The sequence below is a fragment of the Gossypium hirsutum genome, chromosome D05, assembly GCF_007990345.1.
Source record: "Gossypium hirsutum isolate 1008001.06 chromosome D05, Gossypium_hirsutum_v2.1, whole genome shotgun sequence".
Taxonomy (NCBI): Eukaryota; Viridiplantae; Streptophyta; class Magnoliopsida; order Malvales; family Malvaceae; genus Gossypium; species Gossypium hirsutum.
This window is the reverse complement of record NC_053441.1, coordinates 9,768,840-9,793,625: the sequence shown is the minus strand read 5'-3', so window position 1 is coordinate 9,793,625 and position 24,786 is coordinate 9,768,840. Positions and strand designations below refer to the sequence as shown.

The following is a 24,786-nucleotide window of genomic DNA, read 5'->3' as shown; positions in this document are numbered from 1 at the left end:
AAAAATATGAGGTTCAGAAAATAAGTTTGAGCAAAAATATGAGCTACCTATTTTTTATTTTATTTTTGAAAGTTGATCTGTTTTCTATTTTGAATATATATGTGTTATTTTTATATATAATGTAATTTATATAAAATAAAATTAATAAAATTAAATCTTAATAAAAAATTAATAAATTAAAAATTAAAAATAATATAAAATTTAATAACATCTGGGTTTAAAATGAACTTGCTAATAATTTATATTGACAATTTTGAACATAATTTGAGATTTATATTTTGAATTGGGCCGAACTTGAACAAAAATAAAATATGTTAGACCAAACTTAACCTATTTTAAGTACCTTTATAACCGTGATAGTATCCCAGCTATATATATAGTTTTAGGAAGAAAGTTAACATTGAAAAGCAAATACATTGAGAAAAAAAATCATTCTTATAATTTATAAATGCTTTATATAAACGTGAATTGACTGTGCCAAACTATGGCTCATAGTTAAAGCTCATCATGCTGTCTATTAGTATTAATCTCGAGCTTTTTCTGAAATTAATAAGTTAAAATATCAAATTTGGGTCACTATTATTATGATTTTAATAAAAACAACTAAATACAAATCGGGGAGTGTTTTCCGCTGTTGGAAATTGAAAGTTTTAAGGGTAGATATGATAAATAGGGAGGATGTGAAGAGAAGTGTGCAGACTGCAGCTGACAGGTGAGGCACGACCGTTAGGTTTACACATAGACTAGTACCTAAAGTTCAAATGAGAAGTCCCGGCAAAATCGATATAAAATTACCATAAGTATGGATAAAATTTTGTTTTGGTCACTTAATTAAAAGATTTACATTTTAATAATTGAATTATTTGCAAGTTTTCGTTTAAGTCATCAAGTTGTTAAGTTTTTTTTAAAAGTTCTGTTAGCGAGCTCCAAACGACAATTTGACTATCGGTATAGTGGATTAATACTCATCAACGAATAGAAGAAAATACCTTAAATCTAAGTTGATCTGATGATCAATGTTGAAGATTGGAGAAGTTTTTTTTAAACTGTAGCTCGCAGATTTGTGACGTCCAAAACTATTTTACAAAAAAAAATAAACTATAAAATAGAAGGAGAAATATGACTTTATATTTGTATAGACAATGCGAACAAAGAAAACTATATAGTATCAATTTTAATAGCTTAGTCACTTAAATGGAAACTTTTGGATAGTTTAGTTACAAAATTGTAATTTTTTTTAGTTAAGTGGCCAAAATGAAAAATTTACCCTTACTTTAATGAACAATGATGTGGTTTACCCAAAAATTTATATGGAAAGTATATTTACCAACATTTATATAAAGACCAAATGAAGTATCGAATAAAATTCTAAAGTTTTTAAAAATAATATCCTTAGCTTATCTCACTATTTATGATTTTTTATTGATTTTTATAGAAAAATAGAAAAAAAAACATCTTTATAATAATATAATTTATTTTATAAAATAATTGTTTTTAGTAATTTTTAAATTAAATTATGGTTAACACTTTATACCAAGTCAATTCTAAGAAAAAAAACCTTTGAAATTGTAAGTTAAATAGATATGACATCAATTTAATTTGTTTAAAAATTAAAATTACAAGAGTAAGGATATTTATATATTTTCAATTTTCAATACATTTAATAAAATCTATAAAAGTATCTTCCAGTTCAGTTAATACATTTACGATTTTATTCTCCAAATATATTTACTTTTTTGTTTTTTAGATTTGATAGGATTGTTACTTGATATTTTGGTTAAATATTTGAAATGTTAAAGTGTGACTGTGCCTTTAAGCCACGGCAACAATCTTTACAAATAATTTACTTAAAAAAATTTGTGGGCACTGTTTTGTTCGAATTTTATGAGGAAGTAAGATGGTTCCCAAATCACAATCACTCTTAAAACACAAATCTTCCAAACTGCAAATATTTGGATCATTAATTTAATAAAATTCAAAGTCTTCTTCAAAAGTTGCGGTCAATTTTATGAGTTAGCGCTGGCTTCTTCCACGATTGCCCGACCTGCTATTTCTTTACTAATTTTGTATTAAACAATAACTTAGCTATGCCGATTCATTGGGTACTAAATAGCAGCAAGGAAAATTATATCTAACACTGTCTTCCATAATATGTTGGTGTATGTTTTTACGTTATTTCTATAACTTTTAACAATTTTGCTTTTTCTATCATCAACATTCGCGTCATGTTATGTTCATATATTATGTTTGATTATTCTTTTTATCATATTTGTATCATGTAATCGCAATATTAGCAAGTAAAAGGTATTTATTCAGTCAATAAAGTTTTGACATAATGATAATTTATTTTTGTTTTAAATATTTTTTAGAATAATAAATTATTTCATAATTCGGTTTGGACTTGTGCTGCTTTGAAGATTATTTTTTTTTCTATTCAGTCATTATTTTTAAAATATTTTATCTACTATTGTAGCACGTTTAGTAGTTTTATTTATACATGTAATATTGCTTTTATAAGTGATTTTAAGGATAATTTTGTCAATATTCTCTCCACTTTGGACGACGATCTATTCTTTTGTTGACTTTGTCTGCCCACCTCTTCAAACCATTGTGGGCTGATTTCTTGACTGTGATAGTTGTTTGTAATCGCTTTATATATGTTGTACTCTCGAGTTGTGATAAAATCGATTGTCAATATATCGTAATATTTTATTAATACTAAAGCTGAAACTTTTATCTTGTTAATAGAACTTATTGTCATTACTGATAACAAGCTCCTGTTATTTCCTTTCTCAAATTATATGATACTGCTCATGAAATGAGTTAAAAAATTTCGTTAAAAGGACACCTTTTTCAAAAGAGAAAGAGTACTCGTGGTGGGCTACGTGCTTACAAAAAAGGTTGATCTTCCTTTTATAAACTTTTTATATAGTTTATAGATTTCAAGAAGTTGTTTGGATTTAATAATTTTTTTCTTCCAATGCTAATTTTCTTATATTTGGTTTAGGGTTATATTTAAATTTAAAAATGCCAGTTCATTTTGTGTGATATTTAAATTCACTACGATTAAAAAAAACTAATATTCATTTATTTTATAAACAATAATATTGAATTTCCAAGATAATTCAAATTCAAACGGTATTTCGATGAACAAGATAAAAAGGAAAAATCAAATTTACTATCAGTATCATAAGTTTCAGGTCAAATTGCTTGAAAGTAGAAGATTTGACTATGGTTGGGACCGCAACCTTAATTTTAGATTTTAAAAGAACATAAATTATTTGTTATGTCGACACGCGTATGAAATAATTTGAGCTCTGAAACACACACCCCTCCTCTAATGTATCAAAAATTTCAAAAATAAATATCTTCTAATATTTCGAATTCATTTAATAAACAATAATTAAAGTTATATATGTTAGGAGGTATTTCCTAAACAATTATGTTTCGGTTAAGTTTTAACTTTTGTTGTCAATGTATAATTACTTTTATTTAAATATTTATATAAGTAAATAATATTGTGAGCAAATAAACAAATAAAACAATTCTTTTTTGTTTTCCCTTTAGAAATCAAGCAAACATTTAAAAATGATTGCTTCTAAAATATAATTATTTTACACGAAATAAAAAATTTTATAAGCGAGGTTATAATGTTGCCAGGTTTTTATTTTATAATTGCAAAGCGAAATTTTTAATTTAAAAAGAATTTTTTAAAAAACTTTGATAAAAACTCAACGAAATAACATTAAATCGAACAAATTAATCTAAGTTATTATACATCCACCCTTATGCTTTTCATTTTTATTGGAAACATAATGCATAACATCAGAAATTAAAATATGAAATAGATCTACTTCACTTAGTGAGGTTCGCATGAAATAAAATCATCTTTATCAATTTTCTAACGTGTCCAACATGATAAATATCGAAAATAAAACGCAACCACACAATCTTAAATCAAGAAACTAATTTAAAAAGAGTTTAAAACTTTAAATATCTTCACTACATGTCACGTTTTAAAAGGAGTGTGCGTCACCCACATAAATTTGCTTTATGACATTTTTAATGTGGAATAATTTTTAATATTATTAAATGACGTGACATGATTATAAATTTCTTTATAAAATGTTAGAGATGGGAATGGAATTTGTATGATAAGATTATAACTTTACTCCTGATTTTTTTTTTCACAATCAGCACATAAAATAATAATCAACAAAGCAAATGCCTTAAGAAAATTGCATTTAGCGAATAAAGTAAAAACACACACACGCGCAAACTCCATTTTTAAAAAATTACATCATAATCAACCTTTATGATGCATAATCGAACTAATAACAAATTAAATATTGGTCTTTTCGTCAATTTTATCATTAGAATTGATGATAAGGTTATTGTAAAAAATGAAATAATTCTTTTAATCCTCATGATTTACAATTTTGTTATGAATTTAATTCAAACTATTCCAAAATACATAAACAATTACCAAAAAAAAGGAAGTTTTAAAATTAAATGTCTTTTCATATTTTCAATAAAAATTATAAAAAATTAAAAAAATTTAAAAATAAAAAGCACTATTTTTAAATAAATAAATAAATAAATTAGGTCCTGATTTAAACAAAAATATATTTTTATATAAATGATTTGAATTAAATAATTATACAAACTTGATGTGAATTAAATTTAAATATTTACATTTTTTTGTTTAAAATACACTGTATAAAATTTCAAGACTTAATTTGTAACTTTTGTACTTTACCAAAATGTGTCCATTTTTTATATAAAATTCCTTTAATATATGGTGTATTTTGAAAAAAAAATTATATTTAAGTTTAATTTGAATGGATTCAGAATTTGTATCGTTATTTAAAAATTATTTTATATTAATATTTTATACACTTTATAATTAAATTTACATAAAAATATTTTTATATACAATTAATCTGTAATAGTCCGATTTTTAGAAATGTCGAAAACAGTGGTACGAGATCACCAAATTCAGAAAATAAGCTAGTAAATTTTGTTATTAATAATTACGAGCCAAATATGATTTTTAAGAGTTTTTAAATTAGTAATTTGTGTTTTATAAAAATTTATCAAGTCAAGAAATTGAGGAAAAGAGGTATCGAGACCTTGATGTTATAAACCGAGCTGTAAATATTTTATAAATATTTATGGAGTGTTAATATGGTAGTGTTAAAGTTTCGTCAGAAAATTTTAACATTTCGGCAGTCAATTAATTAAAAATGACTAAATTGGAAAGATGCAAAACTTGCTAAAGTGGTTAAATGGTTTAACAATTAAATAAGGAAGGACTAAAAGAGTAAATGGACCAATTTAAGTGGCTGAGGCGGCATACAGTTGAAAAAATCAAAGATTTTTATGTATTTAAGGACAAAATTGGAATTAGAAAAAAATTTATGTGGCCAAACTTTATTTGAAGGATTTCAAGACCATTTCTTCTTGAAATTTCAGTGGAAACAGCCATGAAAGGGGGTTAGAGCTGTTCCTCCATATTTTGGCTTCAAGTAAGTTTAATTCTTGTTTTTTCCTTGAAATTTTGAGATGTTTACACTTTTACAATTAGGTCCAACTTAGTATTCTATTAGTTTCTCATTTTGTTGAAAGTTTTGGAAGATACCAATGATAAGTTCATATGATTTTTGTTATTTTATGATGAAATTGAGATGTTAATGAATGTTTAATGGTGTTTTATTAAAGAATTATGGATGAAAACATGTTTTAGGAATTAAATTGAAAGTATTGAAATTGAGGAAAACTTCTGAAATTTCATGGAATCCATGGGCTGTTACTGATATGTGTGAGAACTATTAGTCTTGAAACAAGAATTATATTGCAAGAATTTCATTTACTGAGCCTAGGGACGAAATTGTTATGTACTAAAAGTTTAGGGTCAAATTGGTAATCAATATTTACACTAAAACAGTTTTGGGCAGCAGCAGTGGTCTAACTTTAAAAAATCACCATAAATTGTGTAAATCGAATTAGAGGATGAATAAAATATGAAATTAAAGCTTATTGAGTCTAGTTTCTTATAGAAGAAACGGTGTAAGTAATGGAATTGTAAATTATGAGATATAATAAAATTTGTGAGACAATGTGAGAATGATTTCGGGTTCCCCTGTTCTGAATTTGAAAAATCATAAAAAAATTGAAGAAAAATAATTATGAGTTATAATTTACATGATTAGAATCCTTGATGAGTCTATTTTTAAAGAAAACAAATGTAAATATCATCCGAATTCTGTACAATTAGATAATTCATTTTTAGTGAAGAGTGGTCGAAACTGTTAGACAGCAAAACAGGGGAAACTTTAAAGAATAAACTGTACTATTTGGCTGAACCAAAAATTCTGAAAAGTTTATGGTAAGAAGATATGTGAGTCTAGTTTTAGGGAAAATTAACGGATCTTAATTTGGAGCTCTGTAGCTCCAGATAAAAATAATTTAGAGACTCTGACTCAGATAAACAACTTTGAATATACATGTGGGTGAATAGTGAAATTATAGTTAATGTTGTTGAAGTGTGTTATATACATTAAGGATGTGGAATGGAGAGGAGGAGGGAAAATAAATATATGAATATTCTGCTAGCATGGGTTTGCGTTACAAATGGTTAATTTGAATGATTTGGGCTCGGGAACTAAATTAAATAAAAGTAAAACTTTAGGGGCAATTTTGAAAAAAATTGTCAAAAATGACCAAATTGCATGGAATGAGTTGTTTTATTAAATGAAAAATTAATTTAGATCAAGATTGGGTAGAAAATCGAAAAATGGAAAATTACCAAAATGCCCTTGCATCTTGGTATTTCTACATATTAACTTGGTAAGTTAGTATGAACTATATTCTGTATAATTTTAATTAAAGTGAATGTTATTTTATGATGAATATTATATGGATATGTGTTTTATTATTGAAATTGAATTATTATTGGTAATATGTACAATTATTAGATGCAGTGAGATGATTATCGGAAGCTTGATTGTGGTTGGTAGGAAATGTTGCATTATTTATATTGTGAAGAATTATAAAAGCATGTTAATAATTTGAAAGTTTAACAATTTATTGAATTTTTTTTATAACTCGGTTCAATACATTTACAAGTGTATATGTTCTGGTAATGCCTCGTACCCTATTTCGATGTCGAATACGGGTAAGGGTGTTACATAATCTAATTTAAAATAAATAAAAAAAGCCTTATCAAATTTAAGTAATATGAACCAAAAGAATAGCTTAAAACTTGGAGAGACCTTATTACTATTTCTGAAGTAAATAACACAACTTTTTTGAATTTTAGGAAATTTTTATATTTTTCATATATTTTTTAAAATTTAAAGTGTTTGGACCAAATTAATAAAAAATTATAAATCATGAGGGCTAAAAGAGTTATTTTACCTTTTTTATATAAATCAAATCTAACCAGATTTTTAAGTAAAAAAATTGTATAGCTACTCAATTTCTCAAAATTAAAGTATAAGGACTAAATTTTATATTTCAAAAAGGTATAAGGACCTTTGACATATTAAAACAAAAAAGTTATTGAGAAGTGACAACTGTCAACTTTAGACGAAAGTTCGTTTCTACGAAGTCGTGCAAGTCCAAATGAAAGACTTCAGACTTTGTGAACCAGCTGGGGCGGGTGTTCATCGGTGCCAAAAGTCTTATCCAGAATTTTCTAAAAATTTTATTAGAATTTTAAAAATTTAATTAAACCGTAAGGAAATAATTATTGCTACCCTCAGTGAAAATTATGGTTTCGACCAAAATGATGATTATAAAAAATTTTAAAAAAATTAAATAGCATTTTCCAAAATTTCCTAAAATTCTTATTAAGTTTCTAAAATTTTTCAGTTTAAATTAGACTTATGATTTTTTTAAAATTCATTAAATCCTTTCAAAATTTTAATCAAGTCATCTCATGTAATTAACCTGACTTATCCCCCTAATTCCTTGTCGTATACTGGTATAATATTTCCAAATCTTTTGAATTGATTTATTTATTCATACAGATAATACTATTCTGTACAGAATTCCACTATATATATACCAGACATTAAACGTTCTTTCATCTTGTTTTGGCAACAACATTAAACAAGAAAAAACAAAACTCGAGGGTCGTATTAAAGATTAAAGAGATATGGAGCTTCTTCGAATTTGCATTTCCTTGACGGTAATATGGTGCCTGCTGGAAATGGGTGCCTCAAATCCACAAACCTTTCTGCTGAACCATGGGTGCAGCATGTTCAACGTCACCAGCTTCTCCGGTTTCTCCAGAAATCTAAACGCCACGTTAACGGAGCTCCGAGGGCACTTAGACAAGGGCATGCATTTCGCAGTGGCTCAAGAAGCCACGGGTTTTGACCCCGTTTATGCCATGGTGCAGTGCAGGAATTACATGTCTCGAAACGACTGCATCTCTTGCTTCAGTACTGCTTCCTCACAAATCCGCAACTGCTCCGCCGCTAATGGTGCTCGTGTCATCTTCGACGGTTGCTTCCTCAGGTATATATATATTTACTTTCTTTTACTTATATATATACACATATATATACCATCTTTATAATCTTATGATTATAATGATGAAGTTATGTGTTGATTTTGGTGAGCTAGGTACGAGAGCAACATGTTCTACCAAGAAAGCACGCAAGTTGGAAACCTCGGAATTTGCGGTGGCAGCACAGCATCACAACAGAGTGTTTTCGGAACGACGGTGGAAAGGCTATTAGGGGATCTTGTAAAGGCGACGCCAAGGATCGATTCGTTCTTTGCTGCCAGCGGGGAGGAAGTGGGTGGTGTAAATGGCAATGTAACAGCGTATGGCGTGGCGCAATGCATGGAAACAATCTACGAGAAAGGGTGCATGGAATGCTTGAAAGTGGCTTTAGCCAATATTCAAAGATGCCCACCTGACTCAGATGGTCGGGCAGTTGACAGTGGATGTTTCCTAAGATACTCAGACTCCCCCTTCTTTGGTGCTAACTACACCATTGACCTGAAACCCTTCTTGAAAACCAGTAAGTCCTTTTAAGGCACCTCTCCTCCCTTTCTACCATGGCTCGCCTATTCCTTCCAAGGGTTTGAATTTAATATAAATATATACAGACAATTAATCCAATAATATCTCCTTCTCCTTCCATGTTAACAAATTGGAGGACAGGTTGAATTTATATTAAAAATTGAATTATGCAGGAAATACAACTAAAAGGGATGCCCTGATTGGAGGACTGGTTGGAGGTGGAGGTCTTCTGTTGCTTATAACTTTATTATTGTTTTGGGTTAGAAAATCAAGAAACAAATTGGCAATTCCTCAAGGTAACATAATATATTAATTCTATATTTGTGGGTTAAAATAAATAAAATCATAATTATGTGCCCATTTAAAAAGAAAAAAAAAACATTGCAGAGGATGTAGAGGGGCCACCTGAATTGCAAGGTCCGTTGACTTACACTTACAAAGAATTGAATTTTGCAACGACAAATTTTAGTCAACAAAATAAATTAGGAGAAGGTGGTTTTGGTGAAGTATACAAGGTGAATATTTTTAACCTTGCAATTTACTCAACAATAATGAAATTACTTTTTTATTATTGTAAAAGAAAATTGATAAATTTGTGGGCGGTTGGAATTTTAATATATAAATATAGGGTATATTGAAGAATGGAAGGACGGTAGCAGTGAAGAAACTAGCCATAAGCAAATCAGAAAAGGTAAAAGCAGAATTCGATACAGAAGTGAAGCTTATAAGCAATGTTCATCATCGGAATCTGGTTCGCCTTGTTGGCTGCTGTAGCAAAGGCCCTGAGCTTCTCCTTGTCTATGAGTTCATGCCTAATGGCAGCCTTGATAAGCACTTATTTGGTAATTAATTGTCAGAAATTGAATCTTGATTGTCATAAAATTAATGATCTTGAAAGCAATTTTATGTTTGTTTTATTTTGTCGAACAGGTGAAGGGCATGGATCTCTGAACTGGAAACAGAGATTTGACATAATAGTAGGCACAGCAAAGGGACTAGCCTATTTACACGAGGAGTTTCATGCATGTATCATCCATAGGGACATCAAAACTAGCAATATACTTTTGGACAGAAATTTTCAGCCTAAGATAGCAGATTTTGGATTGGTCAGGCTCTTACCTGAGGATCAGACTCATCTTAGCACCAAATTTGCTGGCACTTTGTAAGTTTCCCATCCCAAATTTCTAGGCTTTTGGCGTTTGGGTAGTAAATTTAGGTAATTAGCATGCATATATATGGTTAATGAAATAAGTTGGATGGGACAGTGGATATATAGCACCAGAATATGCAATCCATGGGCAATTGTCAGTGAAAGTTGATACATATAGCTTTGGGGTGGTTGTCCTTGAAATCATCAGTGGCCTAAAGAACAACGAAACCTCTCTTGATCCTACCGCTGAGTTCCTTCTAAAACGGGTACTTTAATTTCCTAATCTGAGTTGATACATATATTACTGCTAATTCTTATGTGTTTTTATTCTATTCTTTTTGGTGATATATATACATGTAGGCATGGGGACTGTACCAAGATAATATGGCAATGGAAATAGTAGACAGAAGCTTAGATCCGGAAGAATATGATACAGACGAAATGCAAAGAATGATCGAAATAGCATTCTTATGCACTCAATCATCAGCTTCTTTGAGGCCTACAATGTCAGAGGTAATTACTAGGCTTAGATCAGTGAGCTCCTTAGAGCCAAGACAGCCCACTCGACCTGCCTTCATTGAATCTGACAGAAGGGTTGATATTATTCCCAAAGGTAACAGATCCACTTCCACTTCTTCATCTAATGCTACCAATTCTATCTCCCAGGTCTCTGGTCGTTGATTTTCTCAAATTTCTATGTCGTATCACTCAAACCATAATTTCTTTTCTCATTTTCATTGGTTTTGTTTTTTTCTTTTTACTTCTCATGTAACACCCCTTACCCGTATCCGTCGCCGGAATAGAGTGCGAGGCATTACCAGAACACATACATTTGTAAATGTATTTAACCGTATTATAAAATTTCATCAAAATTAAAACTTTCAATTTTTTTGACATGCTTTTATAACTCTTCACAATATATCTTTTAAATATTATATTCATAATAAATAGGGCCTACGAGACCCGATTTATATTCATGCAATTCACAAGTCTTAACAATTCAATGCTTCATTTACATTTCATTCAATTCATAATTTCTTATGTTTACAATTTAAATCAATTTCTCAATCCAATATACATTTCAATATCACAATAATTCTTTTAATTCAAATCATATCACTAGCAATAGAAATTTCCATTTACTTCTCATAAAATTCAATATCATTAAGTTCAATACTAATACTATTTACCATTTAACTCAACGTTTATCGATTATGCCATTCATTAACATATTTATGAAATTCTTAATTTTGCAATGAAAACATAGCTTTAGCTTTTAATTTAGCTAAAATCAGATTATCATCAATCTCATAGTAACTATTTGAAATAAAACATTACATCATTTCTAATTCAACATTTATCGATTATGATCGAATATATGACCGATTTATACACAAGTAAATTCACTATATTTTCACTATTTACTTATAATTAAATTCAAATCTGTCTATCCGAGTCAGAGTCACTAAATTATTTATATCTTGAGTTACGAAACTCCAAATTAAGATCCGTTAATTTTATCTGAAACCAGACTTACATATTTTCTTACCATAAATTTTCAGAATTTTTGTCTTAGCTAATAAGTACAGTTTATTCTTTAAAATCTCCCATGTTTCACTGCTAGATAGTTCTGACCCTTCTTCACTTAAAATTAATTATCTCCTTGTACGGGATTCGGATGATGTTTCCGTTTATTTCTCTTTAAAATAGACTCATTTAGGATTTTAAATATATAAATTTAAGCTCTTAATTATTTTTCTTCAATTTTTTTGTGATTTTCCAAATTCAGAACAGGGGAACCCGAAATCACTGTGACCTTGTCTCACAAAATTTATTATATCTCATAATTTACAATTCCATTACTTACACCGTTTCTTCTATGAGAAACTAGGCTCAATAAGATTTAATTTAATATTTTATTCATTCTCTAATTCGATTCCCACAATTTTTGGTGATTTTTCAAAGTTAAACTACTGCTGCCGTCCAAAACTGTTTTAGTGTAAAATGTTGATTTCTAGTTTGCCCCAAATTTCACATTTCATACAATCTAGTCCCTTCTCAATTAACCCCTCAATTAAGCTAATTTTTCTCAATTAGTACTTTACCTACACATTATAAGCTATTCATGATTATTGAAATTCAGAATTTCCTCATAAAACCCTAACTTGTTTTACTATTAGGTCCCAAACATTCACTTTCTATTCAATTCTTTCAATAAAATCAGCATATAAACAATTTAAAGCTCTAATTACATGCTAAATCATCATATACTTCCAACACATATTCATAGCAACTTTCAACTTCTTTCATAGAATCAAAAACTAATGAATTCAACAAGTGGGCCTAGTTCTAAATGTCACAAAAACACAAAAAGTTCAAGAAATAATCAAGAATTGAACTTACTTGCAGTAAAAATATGAAAAACCAGCTTAAGGAAACCCTTCTATGGTGTTTTTGATGATGAGAATGGAGAAAAATAAAGAGAAATCTGGATAATTCCACTTGGATCCTAGCTTTATTAAGTAATTTTGCAATATTCCAATTTTGCCCTTAATTCTCCTTACTTTCTTGCTGATTTCACGCCTTTGCCGTCCAGCCCAAATAGACATTGGGTCTATTTATCTTTTAAGCCCTCTTACTTTTATCATTTAAGCTATTTAATCATTTCCCATAATTTTACATTTGTTACAATTTAGTCCTTTTTGTTCAAAAATTTTCTTAACTTCACATTTAACTTATACTCACTAAATTAATAATATTTTCTACTCATTTGTCGGTTTTAATGATCTCGAATCACCGTTTTGACACCCCTGAAAATTCAGGCCATTTTATTTTTTCTCGTCGGATTTGTGGTCCCGAAACCACTGTTCCGACGAGACCCGAAATCGGGCTATTACATCTACTTAGATTTTAATATTCAAACATTAATAATTTCTTTTCTGCAACCTGTATCATTTCATTAATATTTTAAAGACGTTTCCACCAATTTTCTATTTTTTTATAAAAATTTATTACTTTTAATTACTTATAATTTAATATTTTTTTTCATTTGATTCTGCATCAAATGTCAAGCTCTTGAAAATTCGGAAACAAGCTGAAAACTAAGATAATCTTTACCGCGTGCAAACCTTTAAACAAAACATTGCAAATGACCATTTACGTTATTTAAATATTCAAAATCAATCTCTCCAAATAAATAAATTTAAATTTAAATTATATATTGAATTTATAAGTGTATGAAAATAAACATGCTTATATTAATAGTATAATTTTTTTTTCTTTTTACTTCTCATGTTCGTTGAATTTGTTAAAGTGGTAATTAAATGTTGAATTATCTGTGCTTTTATATTTAAATTGGGTTTTTCTTTTCACTAATTGAATATTTGTCACAATATATATTTTAATTTATAATGTGATAGGTGTTTTTATAGACTTGTTTAAGGATTGAGCTATTTAATCAAAACTCGAAATCCACTTAAATTACAGGAGAGTTTGGATAAAAATATGAGGTTCAGAAAATAAGTTTGAGCAAAAATATGAGCTACCTATTTTTTATTTTATTTTTGAAAGTTGATCTGTTTTCTATTTTGAATATATATGTGTTATTTTTATATATAATGTAATTTATATAAAATAAAATTAATAAAATTAAATCTTAATAAAAAATTAATAAATTAAAAATTAAAAATAATATAAAATTTAATAACATCTGGGTTTAAAATGAACTTGCTAATAATTTATATTGACAATTTTGAACATAATTTGAGATTTATATTTTGAATTGGGCCGAACTTGAACAAAAATAAAATATGTTAGACCAAACTTAACCTATTTTTAAGTACCTTTATAACCGTGATAGTATCCCAGCTATATATATAGTTTTAGGAAGAAAGTTAACATTGAAAAGCAAATACATTGAGAAAAAAAATCATTCTTATAATTTATAAATGCTTTATATAAACGTGAATTGACTGTGCCAAACTATGGCTCATAGTTAAAGCTCATCATGCTGTCTATTAGTATTAATCTCGAGCTTTTTCTGAAATTAATAAGTTAAAATATCAAATTTGGGTCACTATTATTATGATTTTAATAAAAACAACTAAATACAAATCGGGGAGTGTTTTCCGCTATTGGAAATTGAAAGTTTTAAGGGTAGATATGATAAATAGGGAGGATGTGAAGAGAAGTGTGCAGAGTGCAGCTGACAGGTGAGGCACGACCGTTAGGTTTACACATAGACTAGTACCTAAAGTTCAAATGAGAAGTCCCGGCAAAATCGGCCAATCTCTTTTGAACAAAAGACCATCCCTTCCCCATCACCAGACACAAACCATCAGCAAAGAAAGGGCAGAAACAGCCAAAGTTTTTAGTAATTAATTTGTGTGTGATGGAAGAGGTGATGATGAATGGTTATGTATCTCCCCCATCACCACCTCTACCCATCAGTGTCGGACCTGGAAACAGTAACTACTTGTTTTCACCTTCACCAACTCCTTCACCGCCTACTCCCGGCCATGCTTCCACTGAAAGCCTCCCTCTTTTGCGTCATAACCCGACGTCCACACCAGGGCAAGTAACATCAGCTTTTTCACTTGACCGGAAACTCCCCGATGAATTGGAAGATCAAAGTTCATGCCTTAAGGACTTGTAAGTTGTCATGTTTCTCCTTTCTAAGCTTTTTCACTGCCTGCATTTTTACACTGACTGACACAGCTTATACCGTAATAACAACTCCGATAATCTAAAATGATAGGCATTAGGATTCAGAAATCCAGCACCCAACAACCAGTCAACACACTGGTTAAGATAATATTCAAGGTAAAATAAATAAATAAATCAGCAGTGACTGACTGGTAATGCTAAAGTTGTATGTAAAAATGGGTAGACTTTGGTACTGTTCTTGTTTACTATCAAGTGAAACTCTACTGTATGACTATGTATGGATTTTCATCATAATAACAAAGATGTATGAAGAAAAATAAACTAGTTTGTTGTTACCTTTTGGTAGCTTAATTTTTCCATTTTGAAAGTCCGATTGTCACAGCAGGTAATTTAATGGAATTAATACAGGTTGGAATGGTTGGTGCGAAAATGCTGCAATTGCTGCTGCACCTGAGGTGCTATCTTATTACATTTTCCATGTCAGCTACACAAAGTTCCCGATGCAGATACTGTACAAACTAACAACCTTCGGTCAACTCTTGTTTCTTGTCTTTATTTTCTGCCTTTCCTGTAGCTGCTAGTACTGCTGACCCATTCCGTTGATAGAATTTTCACAACTGCATAAGACAAAAAAAGAAAAAAAAACATTTGTGACATGATTCTTCAAACATGTCATTACTTTTGAGATTCCTGTATGTTGTGCAATAGTATGACAAGATGCATGATACTAATTATTTTTTGTTGAATGCATGCTCAAATCAGACTGAATCTTGATAGTAAAAAAGAAGAAGAAAAAAGCATTTGTTTCTTTCCAAAATACTTGTTTTAATGGAATGTATAACGGTCACTTATATGTACAAAAACTTTTTCTTTCTTATTCAATGCGAGATTAATGTACGTTAACTATTTGTTTAGAGTTTTTGTTATATTTTCTCTCATTCAATTAGAGCGTAAGAGATGCTTGATAAGAAGAAGAAGTAAGAGATGATCATTGGTCATTCTAATATATAAAAATTAATTTTTTTAATTTGAAATAATGAGACTAGAGAGATGTATATGTTAATTCATAATTATACAGATTTCAAAATATTAATTTTTTTCTTTTATGTTTTAACTCTATCAAGTAATAAATAAATAAAAAATTATTTTTTCTTCTAATTTTTTCATCATACTTATCAAGTACGTCCATAGAAAAAAAAAGTTATATTTTCTATTTTCTAATTTTTCATCTAATTTTATTTTCTCTTTACCCAGCAAAGCTTAACAGCTGATTTTAATGCTATTTTTCTTGGCCTCATTACTTGTAAATTAACCATGCAACTCACGGAGTACTCTGAGTAGAACAGAGTAGTAGCATTGCACAATATTCTTTCTGGTTTCTCCTATATATATATATATATAGGACAAAAACTGAAAGAATGCCGACGTCATTATGCATACGTTGATGATCAATTAAGATTTGAGATGCATGACTCCGCAGAGGATTGCTACCACGTATGCCAAACTACATTAAAAAAATTTGAGCAGAGTGAATGAGCTATGTTATAATTTACAAGGAAAAGAAAAAAAATTACAGATATGCATTAGAACAAACACCGATACCGATTAGATATAATGTGTGGGACCTGGCAGAATTGCTACACCTAAATTGCTGGGGCAATCCAAGTGACATAATGGTTTGAACATGATGTGACAACCACTAGCAGCCCATCTAAATCTCCAAAACCAACAACTAAAGTAATCATAGAAAGTTTAACCACCACCCCCAACTAAATCCCCAGAAATCAACATCTCTAGGCTTTTGATATTTTACACACAGTGAGCCTTGAAACTAAAGTTATATATGGCCCCCAATGCAAAATCCTTTTGATAAAGTTACATGACTTGCACAAACATGGGAACTGTGAAGGCTGAGTGGAAAAAGGAAAACAGAAATTTGGCTAAAGCATTAGCGGCTGACCTGCATCCTTGGTAAAAAAGGGACTGTAATGACATGGTTGCTTCCATGCATTTGGGATCTAAACCAAAGAGATTAAAAAAACACCATGTTAGAAAAGGAGGCGCGTCAACAGTAGAAAACAATAACGAAACTGGACTTAGACAAGACAAGTTAATAAAATATAAAAAAGTGAAAAGCATTTTAGATTATGAATGATAGTTCCAGTAGTAACCAATTTAGACCAGAAAGGCAACGGTGATTGCATGTTTCATGCACGTACACAAGAAACTAAACCTGTGGATATATAATATGTCAATTGTCAGTGTAATAACAGGGGGGGTGCAGGAAAGGATTTAGGGACCAGGAGCGAATGAGGATTAGCATGAAAGGTGGTTGCCACCACAGCTAGCAAACAATGAGATGGCGACTAATTTCCATGTCCGTGTCAGCAAAACCATTAATTTCCAGGCCGGGTACAGAACGCGGACGTTTTCGTCTCCACCGAACGGGGTTTGTTGGGCTGTCTGCCAATAACAATCATCACTAGTCAGAGAGCAGGGAGAGTAACCAGACAACGCCCTTTTTAGTCATACCAGCAACCAATAAGGCTGTGATGATAATATATGTCACCGCATAGCTCACTACTTAGATTTTAATATTCAAACATTAATAATTTCTTTTCTGCAACTTGTATCATTTCATTAATATTTTAAAGACCTTTCCACCAATTTTCTATTTTTTTAATAAAAATTTATTACTTTTAATTACTTATAATTTAAATTTTTTTTTCACTTGATTCTGCATCAAATGTCAAGCTCTTGAAAATTCGGAAACAAGCTGAAAACTAAGATAATCTTTACCGCGTGCAAACCTTTAAACAAAACATTGCAAAATGACCATTTACGTTACTTAAATATTCAAAATCAATCTCTCCAAATAAATTTAAATTTAAATTATATATTGAATTTATAAGTGTATGAAAATAAACATGGCTTATATTAATAGTATAAATTTTTTTATTTATTAAAAAATTGTCATGTATCTATTTTTTTAAACATTTAATTTTATAATATTTTACTGTATCTCTACAAGACACTTGTCAAACCCTAATCTATTTGTAAACTCTAAAACTCTACTTACCAAATATTTTCTAAATTATAAATAATTATATATTTTTGCTTTTGTTATGCTAAATATTTATTATATTATCTTTTGAATATTTTATTCTACCTCTTAAATTACTTATCAATTATTTTGAACATATATCAATATAATAAAAGAATTCAGTTTAATATCCTGATTATATTGCATATATTATATATTTCTAGATGTTAATCATGAAATAATAAAATAGCATTAATGTATGACCTATTTTTGCTCCTAGTCCCTATTGTATATATTTATGAGATTTAGTTATTTTACTTTAATTATAAGAATTTAGGTTTTCTATTATTTTGATGATTTAATAATTAAAGTCCATATAATAGCATCCTCAAACGATTTTCATTAAGTTTAATTATGTGTTTTTTTAAATGCCTGTGTAAGAAAAAAAAAGAAAAATTAATTTTCACTCTATTTTCTAAAATAGCACCGAATAATTTTACAAACCCGATTTCACAATTGAAAACCTTACAACTCCATATTTAATACTTTTGTTTGTTTATTTAACTTTTCACACATGTAATATCAATCACATGGTTTTTTTTTTAAAACATCACATAATTCAATTAAATGGGATTTCGATGAGGATGTTATCGCTTAAACTTTAATTATTAAATCAAAATAATAAAATGACTAAATTTTAAATGTATAAAAATACAGGGACTGATAACCAAATTAAACCTTAATTATATATGTCTAAAACTTATTCAAAAAGATAAAGCTAACCCCGTGGTACTTTCCTAAATTAATTTATTAATATAATAACAATAAAAAATATTGGAGAGGTTGTCGGATGAGACAACCCACCAGTTGTTGCGTTGCGGCTCTCTCAAGTCTCAAAGTCTAAAAGACTGATACACAAAAAATAATATAACCCCCAAAAAAAAAACAAAAAAGAAAAAGAAAAAGAAAAAGAAAAAGAAAAAAAAACTCACTACTGTTCTTAAACTAAAAGTAAAAACCGAAAAAGAGAAGAAAAAAAAACCCCAGTAAACAGCTAAAAACTTAGAGGTAGAGAGAGAGGGGAAAAAAAAGAGTGGGATTATTGTTTTGTTTTTGTTTGGTTCTGTATGATTATTCTTTTCCTCGTATAATGTCTCAAAAACTCCTGGTTTCCTCCACTTCTTCACTTCCAGGTATGTCTCTCTGTCTTCATAGTCCTTTTCACTCTTTTTAATAACTTGTTTATTTTTCCTCAGATCTATCCCATTTTATTGGTTTTTCTTCAAACTGGTGATCTGGGTTTGCTTTATTTTGTTATCTAGACATTGATTTTACTTTTTCTTTGGGGTGTTGTTAAACAAAAAACTATCCTTTTTCCCATTTTCCTTATAATCCTTTCTATATGAGCCTGTTGAGGAAAAATGTAGGCTAAGGAAAAGGAAAAAAAATGTAATAAGTGTTTTATTTCACGTTGAGCTTCAGCTTGAAAGTATCTGCTTGTTTACATTTAGATTTTCTTTATCTATTTCTAGGAAAAGAAAAATAGGATGGGAACGCACTTCTTTTTTTTTTTTTTCTCTTTTCCTTCTTGATTTGGGATGTCAATTTGGTTCTTTAGTTGTCTTTTTGTATGGTGTTTTTCTTAATTGGAAAGCTATGGTAATCTACAATCTTTTGTGTCAGCCATAAAAGGAGCTTGAAAATATTGAATCAACATCTTTGATTATTGGGAACTTCTGTTACTTGAGCCTTGGATCTCAATCTGTTCATTGATTTGTTTCAAATTGTGATCTAGGTATGCTTAGTCTTTTTATTTGGGTTTATCCTTTTATGAAGATGTTAATAATCTCTTGTACAATCCAAGTTATTTGGCTTATAGCTTGATTTGGTAGTTCATTCATATTTTCAAACCATTCAAGAGGTGAACAAATCTAGTCTTCTGTCAGTAAATTCTTAATGAACGGGACTGGCAACTTCTGATTCTCTTTTCATGGTTTTAGATCTTCATGGTTCTCTTCGTTTCTTTTCTAAATGCTTGCGTGGATAACTTCAGTAGTACCGGTTGTCTAGTTTGTGGACTCTAGCATGCATGGATAGTTTTATACAAAACATGTGAACAAAGTAGTCTCGGCTCAATCACTATGAAGCTCTTGAACTTAGTTGTAGGACTTAATAGGAATTTTATAGAATATTAAGCTGCAGAAGATATGATTCTTCTACTTTATTTCTTCCTTTTGGAAACTTTTTGTGAAACAGAGGATTTTACCATTACAGTTAGCAGGCAAGTGCTTTTTGGTTCATATGCTACAAACTGGGATTATTATGGGGCTTTTTTTTATTAGAGGACACGGGGTTGTGTTATATGATTCTTCTTTTCAACAACTATTGCCAAGCAACTGATTTTTGAACCTGTTTTCAGATGCATTAATTTGATCAAATTGGTCTTTTCAATTTTCATTGTCTTTGTCATTGTTTTTCCTGTTACTGAATTTGTTTCTTTTGGATGCACAATTTCTGCATTGCTTCCATCAGTTGTTATTCTTCATTACATTCTCCCGTTATGACCAGAATTGGATGATTGACTATTGAACCCTTCTTGTGCTGCTTCTTTGTTTATGCAAATTTTATTGCAACTGTTTTTATCATATAGAAGAGTAATGTAATTATGTGCCTTTTCGTGCTGCTATCTGAGTGTTTCTCTGAGTACCTGATCAGTTCAATCTGTATCCGTTGATGCTTGGTTCTTTCAATGCCAGAATATATCTCCGTGATCCTTAGATTTGAACTATTCTTCTGATAGCTAAGGTGCTATTTTTTCAGGGGGGCTTTGAGTTACTTATCGGCGTACTACTAGAAACCTTTCTTGTTAAGTATCTTCTGCATCATACATAGGAAGCTAGATGGGTTCCAGATTCCCATCTCATCAGCTCAGCAATGGGCTTTACGTGTCAGGCAGGCCAGAGCAGCCTAAAGAAAGGACTCCGACCATGAGCTCAGTGGCCATGCCCTATACTGGTGGAGATATTAAGAAATCAGGAGAACTAGGGAAAATGTTTGATATCCCTACAGATGGTTCTAAATCCAGGAAATCTGGACCTATAAGTGGTGCTCCTTCAAGGACTGGATCTTTCGGGGGTGCTGCTTCACATTCTGGACCAATCATGCCTAATGCAGCACCTCGGGCTGGCTACACCACATCAGGTCCTGGTGGCGCTGGAGGCATGTCTGGTTCAGTCTCATTGAAGAAGTCAAACTCTGGACCACTAAATAGACATGGGGATCCTGCGAAGAAATCATCCGGTCCACAATCTGGTGGAGTGACACCAAGTGGACGTCAAAATTCTGGTCCAATTCCTGTTCTCCCTGCAACTGGCCTTATTACATCTGGGCCCATCTCCTCTGGGCCACTAAATTCCTCCGGTGCTCCTCGGAAAGTGTCTGGTCCTCTGGAATCTATGGGATCAATGAAAATCAAAGGTTCTGCTGTAGTTCATAATCAGGCTGTGAATATTCTTGGCCAAAATGACGACTTTTCTTTCAAGAGGAACTTCCCCAAACTAATATTATATGCACTGATACTGCTCTTTGTAATGGGTTTCATTGCTGGTGGTTTTATTCTTGGAGCGGTTCACAATGCCATTCTCCTCATCGTTGTTGTGGTTCTTTTCGGTACTGTTGCTGCATTATTTGCTTGGAACTCTTGCTATGGGAGAACAGCTATTATGGGTTTCATTGCTGGTTATCCAGATGCAGAGCTTAGAAATGCAAAAAATGGGCAATTCGTGAAAATCTCTGGGGTAAGTGATTTAATTTCTGTTCAGATATGATATTTTCATATTTTCTACCAGAAAATTTCTATCTATAATCACATGAACATCCTAAATTATCCAATGTTTTCCTTGAATCCTGTCTCTTTTTTCCCCCTCTCACTATGAAAAAACTGGCTTTGTTGAGGGTTCCTTGTTATAGTCAGTCCTAAGCCAGATTAAGGACAGGTGTTTCATTAGGTTGTTGATGATGATCATCAAATCTTGTTGAATCTTTATATACGGATCATAGAGAAGTTTATAAGATATTATTTGGTTTACTAGAAGGGTTGAAATACTTTAACTGGCTTTAATGTAGTTGATTATGAGATATCAATGCCTCGTTTGGTCATTTATCCTACGTTTTGTAGGAGTATTATTTTTTCGACACGTCTTAGTACATGAGTTAGCAATAAATTAACTTCACTCGGTAATTTTTAGCCACTCACATGACTTGTTTTGAGCAAAGAGAAGGAAATTCTATATGGTTTGAAGTATGATATTTTATCAAAATAAAGTATATAATTCAAGTGGATGTCAATTTGCCAACTCAAGGTCTTATTGGTTACCATGGGTTTAAGCGCCTCATTGTATCAAAAACCATGTCCAAATACAAGATCATTTGTTTTATGCACATACGATCCCGTGTAACTGCTGAACATCTTCCAACTAGTGGGAATTGAATTACTGGTTGCGTATGTTTGTGTACTTGTGCTTTTTGTTGGAATCATTTAATTTGATCTACTTGTAATCTGTAGATGATACTGATTAATCGTTTGGTTGTAATTTTTGAAGGTGGTAACATGTGGGAACGTTCCTCTTGAGTCATCCTTCCAGAAAGTTCCAAGATGTGTTTATACATCAACTAGTTTATATGAGTATCGAGGATGGGATTCCAAAGCTGCCAGTCCTAAACATCGTCGTTTTACCTGGGGACTCCGATTGTTGGAAGTGAGTAATTGAATTGTTAATTTTTATTATCTTCTCCTGAACTTTTAAGAAAATCTTTATGGCTTTGTTGGCTTACTATGATGTGAAATGGTACATTGCCCTCTGGTTATAGCTGTAGTTGGGCAGATGGGCCAAAATTTGTATTGGTGTCGTCTAATTATATAAATGCCGTATGTGAAAAGATCTGTTTGTTTTTCCCCATCTCTTTAGTTCAGTTTCTATGTTACTTGGACTCGGGTGTAACTGTTTGGTACGAGTATGTGACTGACGTGCATATTCAATATTTTTCCTAAGTTTCCATGTATTTAGCGGTTCATATCCCCATATACTCATGTTTGGAAATATGTTGATGCGAGTGTCAGACATAGGTTTAAAAGAATGATGAGTCAAAGTAACATGGATTAGTAATGTTCTCCAGCCTTCTTTCTGTTTTGAATATTAACCTTTTGTATGTCATTTCGACAGAGGCGTGCTGTTGACTTCTACATCTCCGATTTCCAGTCTGGGTTGAGAGCATTAGTAAAAACAGGCAATGGAGCAGTTGTGACCCCTTATGTGGACGACTCAATTGTTATAGATGTCAACCCAGCCAACGAAACATTATCTCCCGAGTTCATCAGGTGGTTGGGAGAAAGGAACCTTTCAAGTGATGACCGATTAATGCGACTGAAAGAAGGGTAAATTTCTCTCCTATTTATAGTTCGGTCTTGATATTAAGTGCTTATGTTGCAGGAGCAGTAAATGGGTCTCTCTATTTGACCAATGGCTAGTAGCGTGAAATTGTCTTCCAAACTTGAAATAACCTGAACCCACTCAATTGCCACCTTTAAGCCCTAGCATAAAGATGTACATGTAGCTTATACTGATGTCAAGTGTGTGTATTATGTTTTATGCAGCAGCATCCTAATCATTTATGGTTCATTTGATCTACCATTCCTCTAAGTCTATACTGTAATTACAAAATTAAATAATATAGAAATCTAGAGGAAGGCTGTTTCGGTTAGGGTTGGAGCTTTGAATACAATGTAGACCAGTGTTTGTTTTGTGGCTGAGGTTACAATGTTTATGTATTGACTCAATATTGAATGGACACTTCATACCTTTTGAAAATTTCATTTTCAATTAAATTGTGACAACCTCGTTGGGGTGCTTGGAGGTCGAAGAACAATTGTAGCTCTAACTTGTAAGCATATGTGATACCATAGTTGAATGAATTTGGGAGAACTCTCGTGATGTTGTAACCTATTCTGAAATTGCAAATTTATGTAGGTATATCAAGGAAGGAAGCACAGTTAGCGTAATGGGAGTTGTTCAGAGAAACGACAATGTCCTTATGATTGTTCCTCCGCCTGAACCCATTGCAACTGGTTGCCAATGGCCCAAATGTATCTTCCCAGCTAGCCTCGAGGGTATTGTATTGAGATGTGAAGACACGTCAAATAACGATGCCATACCTGTTTAGTAGCATGTGCATTGTAAACTTTTTTTTTTCAGCTACAAAACTATATTTTTTCCCTTGTTATTCTATTAATATTTTGGGGATGTGGCAAGGACAAACGATGAACACGAGAGGGGCTGGCAACTTCTCTTACCTTTTAATTCGGTGTATAGCTTTTTCCAGGTTTCTTTGCTGTTGGTTTTATGGTGTAGGGTTCAAACGGTGTTGTCGTGGGGGTTGGTCGGCTTTCGTGCACTTGGGGATTCTGTGTTTGTCAAGGTTTCAGGGAAAAGAAAAGAAAAAACATTAACAAGGTATTCAAGTATATTCGTTGTTTCTATCTAGATGGACTGTTTTACCTTAAGTTTTGTTTGCAAAAATGACAGGCTCAGTTTGATCCATTGATGACGTTGGATTGAATTTCTTATTGGTAATTTGTGTAAAATATCAGTGTTTCCTTTTTACCACTTAGAATTGGGATGTTCTTTTGATTGCGTTGCGTCGGTCTGGTTTCATCATCATCATTATTTCTACTACTTTGGAAGGGGGAGGAATGTCTTCATCAATCATCATTCGAGCTGTGCAGTTGGTGGGTTCAATAAGTTTAAAAGAATAAAAAATCGATTTAATCAATCTTCCCAAAACTGAGCTGAATCCTTCATGGAGGGCTACTATATAGTTCCCTTGAAGAAA

General features: G+C 31.0%; 3 protein-coding genes across 11 annotated transcripts; all 3 read left to right on the top strand.

Moving 5' to 3' along the window:
- The first annotated feature begins 5,414 nt into the window (after positions 1 to 5,414).
- LOC107906357 (cysteine-rich receptor-like protein kinase 2) lies at positions 5,415 to 11,075 on the top strand. 7 transcript variants are annotated; one of them, XM_041093603.1, is made up of 9 exons: positions 5,415 to 5,528; positions 8,121 to 8,526; positions 8,635 to 9,038; positions 9,214 to 9,336; positions 9,428 to 9,555; positions 9,669 to 9,882; positions 9,971 to 10,202; positions 10,306 to 10,456; positions 10,551 to 11,075. In XM_041093603.1, exons 2-9 carry the CDS (start codon positions 8,162 to 8,164, stop codon positions 10,869 to 10,871), a joined length of 1,938 nt encoding a protein of 645 aa, XP_040949537.1. In that variant the 5' UTR covers positions 5,415 to 5,528; positions 8,121 to 8,161; the 3' UTR covers positions 10,872 to 11,075. The 7 variants fall into 7 exon arrangements, with proteins under 7 accessions (XP_040949537.1, XP_040949531.1, XP_040949532.1 ...); XM_041093597.1 differs by having other exon boundaries at positions 5,421 to 5,528; positions 9,410 to 9,555; XM_041093598.1 differs by having other exon boundaries at positions 5,421 to 5,528; positions 8,053 to 8,526; positions 9,410 to 9,555.
- Positions 11,076 to 14,242: 3,167 nt separating this feature from the next.
- On the top strand, positions 14,243 to 15,761 carry LOC107906355 (uncharacterized). Of its 2 annotated transcripts, none has more exons than XM_016833328.2 (2): positions 14,243 to 14,840; positions 15,264 to 15,761. In XM_016833328.2, exons 1-2 carry the CDS (start codon positions 14,581 to 14,583, stop codon positions 15,307 to 15,309), a joined length of 306 nt encoding a protein of 101 aa, XP_016688817.1. In that variant the 5' UTR covers positions 14,243 to 14,580; the 3' UTR covers positions 15,310 to 15,761. The 2 variants fall into 2 exon arrangements, with proteins under 2 accessions (XP_016688817.1, XP_016688818.1); XM_016833329.2 differs by having other exon boundaries at positions 14,581 to 14,840; positions 14,947 to 15,480.
- A 3,019-nt stretch (positions 15,762 to 18,780) lies between these two features.
- LOC107906354 (uncharacterized membrane protein At1g16860) lies at positions 18,781 to 24,557 on the top strand. 2 transcript variants are annotated; one of them, XM_041093595.1, is made up of 6 exons: positions 18,781 to 19,091; positions 19,582 to 19,693; positions 20,719 to 21,695; positions 22,500 to 22,655; positions 23,121 to 23,332; positions 23,925 to 24,557. In XM_041093595.1, exons 3-6 carry the CDS (start codon positions 20,799 to 20,801, stop codon positions 24,115 to 24,117), a joined length of 1,458 nt encoding a protein of 485 aa, XP_040949529.1. In that variant the 5' UTR covers positions 18,781 to 19,091; positions 19,582 to 19,693; positions 20,719 to 20,798; the 3' UTR covers positions 24,118 to 24,557. The 2 variants fall into 2 exon arrangements, with proteins under 2 accessions (XP_040949529.1, XP_016688816.2); XM_016833327.2 differs by lacking the exon at positions 19,582 to 19,693 and having other exon boundaries at positions 18,812 to 19,091.
- Positions 24,558 to 24,786: the final 229 nt, after the last annotated feature.

Excerpts from the sequence above, each read along its gene's own strand:
- LOC107906357 (XM_041093597.1), top strand. The coding sequence starts at position 8,162 with ATGGAGCTTCTTCGAATTTGCATTTCCTTGACGGTAATATGGTGCCTG. Across the intron at positions 8,527-8,634 it reads TTCGACGGTTGCTTCCTCAG|GTACGAGAGCAACATGTTCT; the intron begins GTATATATATAT and ends TTGGTGAGCTAG. Across the intron at positions 9,039-9,213 it reads GAAACCCTTCTTGAAAACCA|GAAATACAACTAAAAGGGAT; the intron begins GTAAGTCCTTTT and ends TGAATTATGCAG.
- LOC107906355 (XM_016833328.2), top strand. The coding sequence starts at position 14,581 with ATGGAAGAGGTGATGATGAATGGTTATGTATCTCCCCCATCACCACCT. Across the intron at positions 14,841-15,263 it reads AGTTCATGCCTTAAGGACTT|GTTGGAATGGTTGGTGCGAA; the intron begins GTAAGTTGTCAT and ends GAATTAATACAG.
- LOC107906354 (XM_041093595.1), top strand. The coding sequence starts at position 20,799 with ATGGGTTCCAGATTCCCATCTCATCAGCTCAGCAATGGGCTTTACGTG. Across the intron at positions 21,696-22,499 it reads AATTCGTGAAAATCTCTGGG|GTGGTAACATGTGGGAACGT; the intron begins GTAAGTGATTTA and ends TAATTTTTGAAG. Across the intron at positions 22,656-23,120 it reads GGGGACTCCGATTGTTGGAA|AGGCGTGCTGTTGACTTCTA; the intron begins GTGAGTAATTGA and ends TCATTTCGACAG.